Source organism: Rhinolophus sinicus, chromosome 16, assembly GCF_057876585.1.
Source record: "Rhinolophus sinicus isolate RSI-liver-muscle chromosome 16, RSI-T2T, whole genome shotgun sequence".
Lineage (NCBI taxonomy): Eukaryota > Metazoa > Chordata > Mammalia > Chiroptera > Rhinolophidae > Rhinolophus > Rhinolophus sinicus.
Window position 1 is genome coordinate 837,643 of NC_142516.1, and position 12,673 is coordinate 850,315.

The following is a 12,673-nucleotide window of genomic DNA, read 5'->3' on the forward strand; positions in this document are numbered from 1 at the left end:
TGTCTAGTTCACCGTTTTTCTTACAGATACATTAGGGTATTTTTATACACATAGAAACACACGCAGGACATCTGGCGAGCATGCACGTGGAGGGGCCTTCTCCAGGACGCAGTTTGTGTGCAGGCAAAGCAGGAAAAGGGCCCTTAAAATCTGGCTTGTGGAATAGAGGTGGGCAGAAGGGAGGTCCAAGCCCCAGAGGGGAGCCGGGCACCAAACTCCACAGTATATCCAAGCCAACCGCCAGGCTCTCGGAGTGGCCTATGCCCAGGAGCCCTGACCCCGGTGGAGTCCGGGAAGGAGACGTCAGGCTGGGGTTCCAGCGGAGGCCACAACCTTGGGCGAGGAGGCAAATGCGCCGGGCTGATCCCGCTCTCGGCCACTTGGTGGCGCTAAGCCTCTGTGGGTTCCTCCCTTGGGGTGCCCCCTATGGTGGACTGCGGGAGGTGCGGCGGGCCATCCTACGGGGGCTAGCAGGTGCACACCTGTGAGGTCGCAGGCTCCCCGACCTCCCCTGGACTTCCAGCTGAGGGCGGGGTGTGCGGATCCTGTGGGTCAAGAGGCAGTGGCTCCAAATCCCTCCTGGTTCTTCCTCTTAAAGGGTAAGAGGGGAAATAAAGCTGCCATGAGCCCTCGTGGGAGGGGCAGGGCTGAGGGGTCAGCTGGGCGGATGCTGGAGCCAGGCCTGTTGCCCAAGGGCAAGTCTGGAATGTGGGCCCCGCCCTGGGGAGGGGGAGCGCTGTCTGACAGAGCTCTGTTGGTGGGAGGGGATACCCCTTCCTTCTAAGTGGGCTTGTCACTCTTGTAATGCCCTGGTAGGCAGATAGAGAAACTGAGGCTGCGGCCAAGCTGTTCATTTCTTCTATCCACTCCCCAGCTTTCTGGACTGGGGGACACTACAGATAATGGGGTGTTCACTGCGGGGAGGGCAGTGGGGTTCATGGAGGGGGTGATCTGATGCGGAGCTGCCGCTCCCAGGCTGGGGCCCCTCTCTTCTTGCCTCCCAGTCCACTGGTCTTGTCCTCCATCCCACCGTGCCATCCCCCCCATGGGGTGCTCAGGTCCCCTGCCTCAGGCGGCCAGCCCTGCCCACTCAGTTCCCCCCATAGTCACACCCTCATGCTTGAACAGTGAGCCCCACCAGCCTCGTCCGCCTGCCTGCCCGCCTGCTTAGGTGACTCTGGGGGCGGGCCCTGGGCGGGGGAGGGCGGGGGAGGGCGGGAGCCCAGGGAGCTTTAAAGAGCTCCTCAGGTCCCCGCCCTTGCCGCTCAGCTCCCCACCATGGCCGAGACCGCCAAGCTCCAGCTGTTTGTCAAGGTGCGGGGGTCAGGATGGGCTGGGGAAGGCCTCGGGGAGGGGTGCTCTGTGGGGCTTCACTTTCCAGGGTGGGCTGAGGGGTGGGTCTCCACAGCAGTATCTGCACCCCTTCCCACGGTGGGTGGGCTCAGGCAGCCCTACGGAGGCTGAGTAAAGTGGTGTTAACCTGGGGGTGAAGGGTCAATGAGTCGTCTCCAAAGGGGTTGGGGGTGGCCCTGTCCCAACTCCCAGCATGGGCTCCGGGACCCAGTCCAGCAATCCTGGAGAAAAAGCCCCCCTCCAGGGGGAGGTGACAACCAGGCAGCCAGTGGCAGATGCCCAAGTAGAGCTTGGGGGCGACGCGGGAGGTGGGGTGTGTGTGGCTGGCCCAGGCAGCTCCATTGGTGCCAGATCTGTGGGGCCCAGTGTAGGGACTGCCAGGCCTTGGACCCTTCCCCACCCTCAGGGCTTGGGGCAGCTAGTATGCTGCCAGCCTCAGTGCCCAGTTGGCATGTGAATCACTCAGAAAACAGCTCACTCAGCCCACCCCACCCTTGAGACCAGCCCGTGGGGCCTGGAGCCCAGGGGGCCTCTGCCCAGGGTCTGAAGATAAGGGTCAAGGGGCCAGGCCGCTGTGCCCTCACCCAGCCTCCAGGCTTCCAGCAGCTCTGTGCCCCTCCCCACCTCCTAGAGACCAAGTCAAGGGCTCTCACCGGCCACTTGCTGAGGCCTTGCCCGACCTAGCCGGAGCCCTGGCATCGCTCCAGTCTCTTGGCAGTGGCAGCCCAGGTCCCACCCAGCCTGGTGGCAGGATTCCTGGGTCTGCTCCCTGCCCTGACCTGACACCCCTCAACTCACTCCACCCACCGTAGGCAAGCGAGGACTGTGAGAGCGTGGGACACTGCCCTTCCTGTCAGAGGCTCTTCATGATCCTGCTGCTCAAGGGTGTGCCCTTCACGCTCACCACGGTGGACATGCGCAGGTGAGCCCGCGCCTGAGGGACCCCTCAGGGTCCTCTGTCCCCTCAGGCTAGCCACTTCCCCTCCCTCGTGCCCACAGGTCCCCAGATGTACTGAAGGACTTCGCCCCCGGCTCACAACTGCCCATCTTGCTGTATGACGGCGACGCCAAAACGGACACGCTGCAGATCGAGGAGTTTCTGGAGGAGACGCTGGGGCCGCCAGAGTGAGGGCCCGGGCACGGCAGGAGGGGCCCCCAGAGAGGACCCCCAGTACAGAGCCCAGGAAGGGAGCTATGGTGCCTGCAGCGCGGGGGTCTGACACGAGTTCCTTTTTCACCCCAGATTCCCCAGCCTGGCGCCCCGCTACAGGGAGTCCACGACCGCTGGCAACGACGTCTTTCACAAGTTCTCCGCCTTCATCAAGAACCCAGTGCCCGAGCAGGATGATGGTGAGGAGGGTTGGTAGCCGTGATGACGATGGGGGGAGTTGTGTCCCAGACCAGGTGTTCACCGAACCCCCCTGCCCCCGCCCCAGCCCTGTACCAGCTGCTGCTGCGCGCCCTCGTCAGGCTGGACAGGTATCTGCGCGCGCCCCTGGAGCACGAGCTGGCTCGGGAGCCGCAGCTGCGCGAGTCGCGCCGCCGCTTCCTGGACGGTGACCAGCTCACGCTGGCCGACTGCGGCCTGCTGCCCAAGCTGCACATCGTGGACGTGAGCGCGGGCCGGGTGCGGCAGGGTGCGGGGCGGGGGGCGGCAGGGCGCGCCCTCGAGGAGGCCCTGACACCGCCCACTCCGCTCGTCCGCAGACTGTGTGCGCGCACTTCCGCCAGGCGCCCGTCCCCGCGGAGCTGCGTGGCGTCCGCCGCTACCTGGACTGCGCGCTGCAGGAGAAGGAGTTCAAGTACACTTGTCCTCACAGTTCCGAGATCCTGGCGGCCTACAGGCCCGCTGTCCAACCCCGTTAGCGACCCCGCCTCTGCCAGCCCCTCGCATTCGTCTGCAGCCCCATAAAGCCATCTGTGCTCCAGTGAGCGTGTCCGCACATCCCAGGGACCAGAGGGCCCACGATTTTTGCCACCCTCAAACCCCGACCGTGGGACGCTCAGTTTCGGATGACAGCCCAGAATGACAGAGGCAGAGAGCCCGTTGGGCGGGGCGCAGCCCATCCCCCCCACTCGACAGGGACGGCGGGGACTGGATTGGGCTCCCAAACCAGTCAGTCCAGGGCAGGGAGGCAGGATGGCCAAGGAGGGTGGGGAGCAGAGCCCTGCCTGGGCACCTCGGGGCTCCCGGCCAGCGGGCGGGGTGGCCCGCATTCCTCAGCCTTGCCCCCAGGGGGCAGGCCACACCCCCATCTCACGTAGGACCTACTGTGTGCATGCCGTCGGGTACTGGAGGCCAGGCCCTGCTGGGTGGGGTCTGGAAGAGTGAGGTGTGTGCCCCGTGGGGTGGAACAGAGTTCCAGCCTTGGGAAGCCCTGGCAGGGCCCTGCACGGCCCTCAGTTCCTGGGCTGGCCAGGCAGGAGCAGGTGGGCAGTCGGGGGAGCTTGGCAGCTCTTCCACCAGGGAGCGAGCACCTCATCCATCCGTTTACTTCCTGTGGTCCCATGTCCAGATCGTAGGCTGAGGGGAATCCCTGATCCCTCTCCCCCAGCCATCCCCCAGGAGCCAGAGCCAGGCCATGACGTCAGCCTGAGGAAGCCATTTATTTGATGGGGAAGGGGCTCAAGGTTTGTTGCCGCTGGACAGCAGAATGGGCAGGTGGACGTTGTGAGGTCTCGGGGGCTGCCCCTCCCCTCATTCCAACTCCCAGCAGGATCTCTTTTTGCTGCATGTCAGAGATCATCAAAATCTACACCACTGGCTGGTTTCTTACTGGAAAAGAAGAGGGGGGACATTATGGAGGTGTGGAGGGAGGGACAGGGTCCAGGGCTGGACCCTGGGCACAGGAGGGAGGGGCAGTGGGTGGGCACCTCTTGAAGCCAGGGTTGATGAGGGACTCTCCAGGACACCGCCTCCTGACGCCAGGTCCAGGAATGCCTCTCTGAGGATCCGGGTCTGGGGGAAACAGGATGGGGGAGCACCTGAATCCAGGAGGACCCCAGGTCCACACCCTCCTCTCCACATAAGAACCTATCTCTGGAGCCTGAGTCTTGTTTTGGGGGAATTGAGTCACAGAGGAATGAGCACAGCCCCAACCAGTCACAGGTGACAGTCCTTACCTGGTAAGAATTGCTGAGGCCCCACCAGCCGAGCGCTCTTCCTGGGGCTGGCAGCGGTCTCCTCTGCAGCTGGGAAAACAGCCAAGAATGGAGGCACGGGAAGGGGGCCCCCAGTGAGGCTGCGGGGTACCCACCCCCAATTCCACCTGTCAGCCGCCGCTCCAAGCTGCACACGCGCTCTGCCAAGCCCAGTGTCAGTGCCTGCAACCTGGTGGCTGCCTCTGGGCCTGGCACCTTGGAGAGGTTCAAGTCCAGTGCCAAGGGCCCCCGTGAAACGGTCAGGGATGCTCCGTCTTCCTGCAGGGTGAAAGCCACAGCTTGCTGCTCACAGGCTGCCCTGGGAATGGAGGGGTACTGAGTGCAGTGGCCAGACCCACCCACTCCCCACCCACCCTTCTTCCTGGCTCAGAGCTCACCTGAACCTGCGGGTGATGTCCTCAGCTGCATTCAGGCCAAAACGGGCTTTCTACAGGCCACAGAGGCGAGTAGTTACCATCTGTTCAAGACCCTAGAACCACTGAGGACACCCCAAACCTGCCCGACCAAGAGCTACCTGAGACCCTAAGGCAATCTTAGCACTATAGCTACAGAGCCAAGGGAAGGGTGCCCAGATCCTTCCAGGGAATCCAGACCACCCCCTACCGCCCCATAGGCGGCCCACACTGCAAGTATGGGATGCTGGGGGCTGCCAGGCACGCCCAGGGGCCCCGTTACCCACGAGGGCCGCCAGGCTCTCCGGCGTGAAGCAGGTGCTCCAAAGCTCCGCGGCGTCTGTCACACTGTGGGGGAGGGGCTGTCAGGCAGGACCGCCCGCAGAGCTGCCCGCTCCCCGCCACGGACCCCGCCACTCACTAGAGGTTGAAGTCGCCTTGGCCTTTGGCCCCAACTCCTTCCTCGCAGTAGCACACGAAGCGCGCGGGCCCGGGGCCCGGCGGCAGCGTGCAGAGAGGCGGCGACAGCAGCGGCGGCGGCACCGGCACCATGGCACCTCAGCGAGCTGAGGCGCCGGGACACCGCCCCTGCGCTGCGGGCGGCTGCCGGAACCAGGGGCGGGGCCTGCACCGGGGAGAGGACCTGGGGCGGGGCTTAGGGCCCAGAAAACAGTCGACCCGCGCCAGGAAGGCGGAGCCGGGGGGTGGAGCTGAGGGTGAGAAGTCCGGCCTGCATTGCTGAGGGCGGGGGCTATCTGCACGGTGCTTGGTCAAGGGGCGGGGCCTCGGGGCGAAGTTCAATTGTGGGGCGGACCCCATGTCTTGTGGGCGGGACTTAGTGCGTGGGCCGTGCCTACCGGAATGGCCTGTCTCCAACTTGGGCCCCGCGGGCACCGTGAGCTGCTTGCACAGAGCAGTGGGGGCTCCAGCCCTGGCGCCCTGAGAGATGCCCCTTCCAGCCTGATAACAGTGAACCGGCATCTTAGGATGACTAACCATAGAGCTGGGAGGACTGTCGGCGGAGCTGGGCCCCGTGTTAACTCTTCAGTGCTGACTTCCTGTTTACACTTTGTGGTAACTTCCGGGGAGGGATTCGTGTATATTGAAGTCGTGTAGGGAAGGCTTATTGTTGTTTTGCAAGTGGGTCCCGGGGTGTGCTCTTCCTCTCACTGCTGTGGTGGCTTTTGCTTTTTATTTTTTCCGAATAAACGCTCCTTTTGGCGGACTGTCTAAAAGGCTATTTTTCTTAAAGATTTTTTTTTTTTTTTATTGGGGAAGGGGAACAGGACTTTACTGGGGAACATTGCGTACTTCCAGGACTTTTTTCCAAGTCAAGTTGTTGTCCTTTCAATCTTAGTTGTGGAGGGCACAGCTCAGCTCCAGGTCCAGTTGCCGTTGCTAGTTGCAGGGGGCACAGCCCACCATCCCTTGCGGGAGTCAAACCGGCAACCTTGTGGTTGAGAGGACGCGCTCGCTCCAACCAACTGAGCCATCCGGGAGCTCAGCGGCAGCTCAGCTCAAGGTGCCATGTTCAATCTTAGTTGCAGGGGGCACAGCCCACCATCTCTTGCGGGACTCGAGGAATTGAACTGGCAACCTTGTGGTTGAGAGCCCACTGGCCCATGTAGGAATCGAACCAGCAGCCTTCAGAGTTAGGAGCATGGAGCTCTAACCGCCTGAGCCACTGGGCCGGCCCTAAAAGGCTATTTTGTCCAATTAACATTTTTTGGGTCCACTTTGGGATCCAGAGAAGTACGAATTCTGGCGGCTTGTGAATGGTCAGCAAACCAGGTTTGGGAACTCACTGAGCTGTTTGGACTCGGTGCTTGTGCTCCTCGTCTTGGAAGCCTCCTGGATCTGAGCCAAAGGGCTTTTGCGTCTGGCACTCTCCAGGTTTTGCTTGGGAATTATTTTTAAAATTTTTTGTTTGTTGCTGTGTGTGTGTGTGTGTGTGTGCGCGCGCGCGAGTGCATTAAAGGCCTATTTGTTTATGCTGTGTGAGTATTCGTTGTGGCACGTTGGCTTGAATTCTTCAGAAAGCAAGCCGTCCTCTTAGACAAAAACTGGCCTTCGCCTAATATCCCTTTGGGGATACAGGTTATTTGTACTGAAATCGGTCAGTTGTAGCCGGTATTGGATCGTGCTGCCTCATTGAGAAAGTTAACAGAGTGCCACTGAGTTAACTGTGAACTCCCTGAGAGTTGGGTTATTTCCCGGAACTGGCTCTAGCCTTCCATCTGGTTCCCAGTGATCAGACTGTTCCAGAGACAGAGTGGGGCGAGCTGAGGATTAACGGGGTGCTTGAGTTGCGAACTGATTTTGGCGACAGAGCACCCTTCTTCTCTTAGTCCATGTAGAAACTGAATGACAACCGATAGATCTATCAGTGGATCAAGCAACTGATTTACACCTGGAGCTCAGACAGTATGTATCAGCAGATGCTTTACTGAGGTGGGCAGATGGCACCTCATCCAAGCATCAGGAGAAGGATGGGAGGGTGAGCTCACAGGTCACAGATATGGGTGGGGCTGGCTATTTGAGCTTTCCCACACTCTCCTGGCCCCTCCCCCAGGGCTTCAAGTCCAGACTGGTGTCAGGCAGAAGGAAAAGTACTGATGAGCCATCACCCAGATGGAACAATTATCAATACTTGGATGTATTTGCAGCTGGTATTATTTTTTTCTGAACTATTTACATTACAGATTGTTGTCCTAAAAGACAAAACAAAACAAACAAACAAAAAAAACCAGTCAGTTTATACCAGCAGAAATGGGAAACAACAAAGAATTGGAATTTGAGACATGCAAGCTATGGCGAAACCATGAGCAAGTCGGGAGAACAAAACAAGGGAACCTTCTTTTATAGAGGAAAGGAGGGAGTTGGGAAGGACTGTTAAGAATATTGGAGGAAACAGAGTTGGAAGTGTCTTGGTTACTCATTGGCTGGTTTGTGACAGTCTCATTAGCTGAGCTGCTCACAGGCAAGGAGAAAAATCTTCCTCCTGCCTGCTGGGGTAGTAACCTAGAAAACATCTGTTGGAGATGGAGGTGTCTCCTCCTGTTTGGGGTAATTGACCATGAGTGGCCGGGCAGGAGAGCGAGCTCCCCCTACGGGCCCTCCCACTACAATTCTGGCAGAGGTTTCCTTTATTAATTTTCATATTATGCCATTTTACCCTCAAATTCTTTAGGACATGTCTTTAAAGAACAGTGACATGGCATCAAAGTTGGCCTGGATGGGGACCTGGGCCTGGCCTGTGGACACCCCAAGCAGGGCGAGGATAGAGCTGACCAGCAGTGTCATCAGCGTTGTGGAGGACGGTCCCGGTGACTGCAGGGACTGGGGAGCAGGCCTTGATGCCCCCAAGATGCCCCGGGGAAGCTGGCCTGCCCGCCAGGACACCCACTGAGATGGGCTCCTGATGAGGTTTCCCCTGCAGCACCCTGGCCCATCCCGTGTTTCCTCCTGGGGAGGCTGCCGGATGGCTCGAAGCAGGTCCTCTGGAATGTTGGCTCCCAGCCTTCAGCTCAGGCACAACCCCCAATCCACCTCCTCCAGGAAGCCTTCCCAGAAGCTCAGTCCTTGGTGTCTCAGCAGGGCCTGGCTGAAGTCTGCCCAGGTGGGAACCTGGTGGGCCCAGGACAAGGGCCTGGAAATGGCCACCCCAGCAGGAAGCAAGGGGCAGGTCTGCAAGGGAGACCACACTCTGGCAGGGCTCTGTGCTCTTGGGGGCCAGCAAGAGGCCAGTGGGCTGGGGGCCGCTCACCTAGCCAGAGGGGATGTGAGATTGGTCTGACTCCAGCCCGCTCGGTCAGTCTGTCCCAGTTGGGGAAGTGGGATCCAGACACTCCAGCCACCCTCTTCTTTGTCTCTAGAAACCCTTATCTCTGCCCAATCCCAGTGTACTAATCCTGCAGCTTCAAAACCCACCAGGGTGCAAGCTCCCCTGGGCCTTGGGCCTCTCCTGGCTGGTAAGGGTCAGGCTGCAGCTGGAGGGGCTGAGGGGAGATCAGAGTTACGTGTGGAGTGGATGGGGACTGATGGCACGTCCCCTTAGCAGTCCTGACTTCTGACCCGGCCCACCCCCCACCCCACCTGAAACAAACACTAGCGAGCCCTTGCCCACCCCTCTGAGATGTCACGCAGAACAAACGGATGGTCAGGTCCCCAGGGAGCCAGCCAGAGCCAGGCCCAGGGCAGTGACGGGTGACTATAGAACAGACAGATCGCAGCCAGGCTGCTGACTTGCTTCCAGTTTATTCTCAGAGGCAGGATAAAGCTGAGGGGCAGAGGCGGTGGTGGGAAGAGCCAGGGCTGGGGTCTTGGAGCAGAAGTGAGCAGCACGGGCCATCCAGGTCCTGAGGTCTGGGGTCACCTGGCCAAGAGAGCAGGGCTGCAGCTGGAGCAGGCAGTATGGCCCTCCTTGCCGCAGGGTCTCCAGACTCCTTGGGGCTCCACGCAGCAGGGGAGTGAACGCCCCTCCCAGGGCCTCGTCACCTGACTCTCAGCAAAGGGCACCAGCCTCCTCTGACCTCCCCACACGTTCCTGTCCCATCCTCCAGCTACTCCTACCCTCCGCCACCCTCTGAACCCCAGTGGAGACCCCTTCCCCTTGGACCGGCCCCTGTCTGCCTGGGACCACCCTTGCATGGTGGAGTGCGTATGTGTTGAATGAATGATGAGAGAATGAATGAATGAATGAATGAATTGGGACTGTTGGGTGAAGCCAGGCCACAGCCTACCCACTCACCTATTTGTGCTACTCCAGGCACTTATCTGCCAAGAAAGAAGGGGGGCACGGTCATCACCCTGGGCCAGGGCCACTTTCCCTAGCAGGGCTGCCTGCATTTCCTCCACCCACAGCCCTGGAGACTTGGTCTTGGTTGACCCCCAAAACTGCTGAGTCCATCACTCCACCCCTACCCCAGCCACTGCCTCTCCAGACAGAGAGGATTCTGTCCCCACCTGTCTCAGAGTGGGCTGCCTGCCCCTGCTGAGGCCTCAGGGAGCCCCAATGTGCTGGTGTCCCGTGTGCCCACAGCACCTGTATTCCCACAGGCACCCCCACTCCATGGGTTGCATTTCTAGTGCCCACCCCCCACCAGGCTGGGGACCGACCCCTGTGTCCTGGGGACTGACTGAGGCCTGGCACACACGTTGGGTGCTTGGTGAATCTGGGGAGGGGGTTTCCAGGAGAAGAAGCATATTCCACGTCCCACCTCCCCCGCCATGGGCTGTAGATCAAGGTTACCCAGTGAGAACAGACTGCCCCCCTCTAGAGGCCACATGCTGCTCAGTGGACATGTGGCCAGGTGAACTCCACCCCGGCCTCCCCTCAGGAGATGGTCTGCCTCTAATCCGACCTGATCTCTTCCCCATCAGACTAACAGCCTGCTCACCCGTTTGGGGCAGGAAGACAATGCTGTCCTCGGTGAAGCCCTGGGCCTTGGCGAAGGTAGTGAATTTCTCCTTCACTTCGGCCCTGGAGGTCTGGGCGCGGCCTGTGGCAGGAAGGAGAAGCAGGGAAGGTCTCTGCTCCACTCCCCCTGCCACGGGTGCCCCTCTGGGTCCCCGGCTGGGGGGCACATACTGTAGAGAAAGGCCATGTGGGTGTCCTGGCCGAGGTGTCTGGAGCCCGAGGTGTACAGCAGGGCGTAGTCCTCGTAGTCTGTGTCTATCACCCACACGGCATGCGTGCTGCCCCAGCCTGGGAACCCAGACCACCCTGGTCGGTCGGTCGGTCGGGGACATGCCCCAAACCTCTGGCCAAGCTGGGTGGGAGAGGGGTGCCTCCGTGGGCTGGCTATGGGAGCGGCCCGGATGCTCTCCCTTGGGCTGGCTGCCTTCTCCATCCTTTCCCCCATTTGGGCAGGTGGCCAGCCCCCTGTTTTCTGCCTGCACAACCTCTACAAGTCCCCGTGTTCCCAAAGCAGGAGTCCTGGGGGCCGCAAACACGCAGGCCTCCCAGAGGAGGAAAGATTTCCCAAAGAGGGAGCCATCCCTGGGGGAGTAAGGAGGCCATGCGCACGCGTGTGCGTGCGGCGGGGAGCTGCCTGTGTTCGCCTGCCTGGTCAGCAGGAAGCGGGCAGCAGAAATTTGGGTAAGTTCCATCCTGGGGCAGGGAGGGGCCCTGCAGGACATGGCTCTGAAGTGGGTCCTGAGCTGGAGAGACAGGGTCCCTGGGCCACCATCCTGAGCTGGGGCACACCCAGGCCAGGCCTTGGACTCGCTGACCTTGGTGGAGTGGCTCTCATCCCACTCACGCACTGCTGAGGCAGGGGGCTGGCCAGCAAGTGTTGCCCAGGGCTGAACCCAGGGGTCCGGAAGGGGGTCCCCACTCACGGGGACTCCGGTAGCTGTAGTAGCCCGGGGTGCCTGCTGGCTGCAGCAGTAGAGTCCGGGTATCACACTGGTCTTTCCTGTGGGCAGGTGACCCTTGGGTCAGGATCAAGTCCTGGGTGTCCCTAGGCCACCACCGCGGGGAGGGGCACTCTCAGCCCCGGAAGCCCGCCCGGCTGTCCCACCTGAGGAAGGTATTGGTGAAGTTGAGGCCACCGTCCACCATCGGGACCACCACCGACTTGCAGACGTACAGATGCTCCTTTTTCTCCCGCAACCAACTCGAGTTGGAGGCGAAGCCCGAGATGAACCAGCGCCCCAGGAACTGCGACGAACAGTCCCCACGCGGTCTGCCAGGACCCTCGCGGGCCCACGAGGGTGGCACCCCTGCCCCTCCGCGTCCAGCCTCCAGCCCGGGCCCGCCCCCCTTTTGCCCGCCCCCTCCCAGGACAGGCCAGGGCCCAATCCCCTGCGCCCAGGTCCGCCCAGCCCTCCGGTGGAGCGGGCGGCAGAGGGCGGGGAGGGCCCGGCTGCCCTGGGCCTGCCGCTGGGCGTCTGCGACGGTGGGGGCGGGGGGCGGGGCGGGCGGACAGGACCGCCGCGTCCCCGCGCAGACCCCGAGCGTGCGCGAGCCCCCGGCTGTGTGTATGCAGGACGTGCACCCACGCGCCCTGAGGTTTCTGTGGCCATCCGCTGCGCCATCGCCCTGCGTCATCTCCATCTGCGCGCTCGCGCACGGAGACCTGTCCTGGGACCCTGGTGTGGAACGTGTGCCTGTTTCCTCTGGATGTCATGAGCTCACAGGGGTGACTTTGTTTGGATGGCGAAGGCACGCAGATGGCCCGCGTGTCTGCATGTACCATGTGCACACTCATGGACACATGTGCTTCAGGTGGCCCTTGGAGGTCAGCCTTCTCCTTCCACTCAGCTCCCTTCTTCCCAAGGAGACATCTCAGCTCCACAGAGCACCCCCTTCCCACCTTGGGGACCTGTCAGGGGAGCATCTCACCTTGTCCTGTTGGAAGTTGGGCTGTGGGGAGACCTGGGCCTCTGCCCGAGTCTGCAGGATTCCCAGGGCCCCCAGCAGGGCCAGCCCCAACCACAGCGTGTGCAGAGCGGCCATTCTCCCCGAGCCGAGCAGGTGTCTGGGGCCTGGTGGCAGCAGTTGGGCAGAGTCAGGGAGGCGGACAGCACAGGCAGTGGCCACTGGGGACACCCCTATTTATGGGCTTGGCTTGGCCTTCAGACCGCCCACTGGAGGCTCTTGATGGGGGGGTGAGATGCATTGGCAAAGCCCAGCTGCAGCTTTACCCCCCACAGGGATGCTTATGTAAGAGGTTCTAACCAGGACAGGCTGGGCCCTGTCACTGGTGGCTGGGGGAGGGAGGGGCAAGGGGAGACTTTTCATGGCTAGTCCCTTCTTCCGT

General features: G+C 61.4%; 3 protein-coding genes across 10 annotated transcripts; 1 reads left to right on the forward strand and 2 right to left on the reverse strand.

Moving 5' to 3' along the window:
- The first annotated feature begins 1,089 nt into the window (after positions 1-1,089).
- On the forward strand, positions 1,090-3,281 carry CLIC3 (CLIC family member 3). Its single transcript, XM_019756837.3, has 6 exons — positions 1,090-1,314; positions 2,166-2,275; positions 2,353-2,478; positions 2,597-2,703; positions 2,790-2,965; positions 3,061-3,281. Exons 1-6 carry the CDS (start codon positions 1,279-1,281, stop codon positions 3,217-3,219), a joined length of 714 nt encoding a protein of 237 aa, XP_019612396.2. The 5' UTR covers positions 1,090-1,278; the 3' UTR covers positions 3,220-3,281.
- Positions 3,282-3,941: 660 nt separating this feature from the next.
- Positions 3,942-5,465, reverse strand: PAXX (PAXX non-homologous end joining factor). 6 transcript variants are annotated; one of them, XM_074331405.2, is made up of 7 exons: positions 5,329-5,465; positions 5,195-5,255; positions 4,893-4,942; positions 4,623-4,813; positions 4,477-4,539; positions 4,228-4,312; positions 3,942-4,129 (listed from the first exon to the last, which is right to left on the reverse strand). In XM_074331405.2, the coding sequence occupies exons 1-7, from the start codon at positions 5,457-5,459 to the stop codon at positions 4,090-4,092; spliced, it is 621 nt and encodes a 206-aa protein (XP_074187506.1). In that variant the 5' UTR covers positions 5,460-5,465; the 3' UTR covers positions 3,942-4,089. The 6 variants fall into 6 exon arrangements, with proteins under 6 accessions (XP_074187506.1, XP_019612394.2, XP_019612390.2 ...); XM_019756835.3 differs by having other exon boundaries at positions 4,477-4,545; XM_019756831.3 differs by having other exon boundaries at positions 4,477-4,813.
- A 3,680-nt stretch (positions 5,466-9,145) lies between these two features.
- Positions 9,146-12,458, reverse strand: PTGDS (prostaglandin D2 synthase). Of its 3 annotated transcripts, none has more exons than XM_074331406.2 (7): positions 12,256-12,458; positions 11,432-11,571; positions 11,250-11,326; positions 10,498-10,678; positions 10,307-10,408; positions 9,658-9,683; positions 9,146-9,282 (listed from the first exon to the last, which is right to left on the reverse strand). In XM_074331406.2, the coding sequence occupies exons 1-6, from the start codon at positions 12,367-12,369 to the stop codon at positions 9,680-9,682; spliced, it is 618 nt and encodes a 205-aa protein (XP_074187507.2). In that variant the 5' UTR covers positions 12,370-12,458; the 3' UTR covers positions 9,146-9,282; positions 9,658-9,679. The 3 variants fall into 3 exon arrangements, with proteins under 3 accessions (XP_074187507.2, XP_019612418.3, XP_088649761.1); XM_019756859.3 differs by having other exon boundaries at positions 10,498-10,614; positions 12,256-12,457; XM_088793635.1 differs by lacking the exon at positions 10,498-10,678.
- Between the last annotated feature and the right edge of the window lie 215 nt (positions 12,459-12,673).

Coding starts and splice junctions, on each gene's coding strand:
- CLIC3 (XM_019756837.3), top strand. CDS start 1,279: ATGGCCGAGACCGCCAAGCTCCAGCTGTTTGTCAAG. Junction 2,704..2,789: donor AGTGCCCGAGCAGGATGATG/GTGAGGAGGGTT, acceptor CCCCCGCCCCAG/CCCTGTACCAGCTGCTGCTG. Junction 2,966..3,060: donor CCAAGCTGCACATCGTGGAC/GTGAGCGCGGGC, acceptor GCTCGTCCGCAG/ACTGTGTGCGCGCACTTCCG.
- PAXX (XM_019756831.3), bottom strand. CDS start 5,459: ATGGTGCCGGTGCCGCCGCCGCTGCTGTCGCCGCCTCTCTGCACGCTG. Junction 4,943..5,194: donor CGGAGAGCCTGGCGGCCCTC/GTGGGTAACGGG, acceptor TGTGGCCTGTAG/AAAGCCCGTTTTGGCCTGAA. Junction 4,130..4,227: donor ATCAACCCTGGCTTCAAGAG/GTGCCCACCCAC, acceptor CTTCTTTTCCAG/TAAGAAACCAGCCAGTGGTG.
- PTGDS (XM_074331406.2), bottom strand. CDS start 12,369: ATGGCCGCTCTGCACACGCTGTGGTTGGGGCTGGCCCTGCTGGGGGCC. Junction 11,572..12,255: donor CCAACTTCCAACAGGACAAG/GTGAGATGCTCC, acceptor TGTTCGTCGCAG/TTCCTGGGGCGCTGGTTCAT. Junction 11,327..11,431: donor TTCACCAATACCTTCCTCAG/GTGGGACAGCCG, acceptor ACCTGCCCACAG/GAAAGACCAGTGTGATACCC.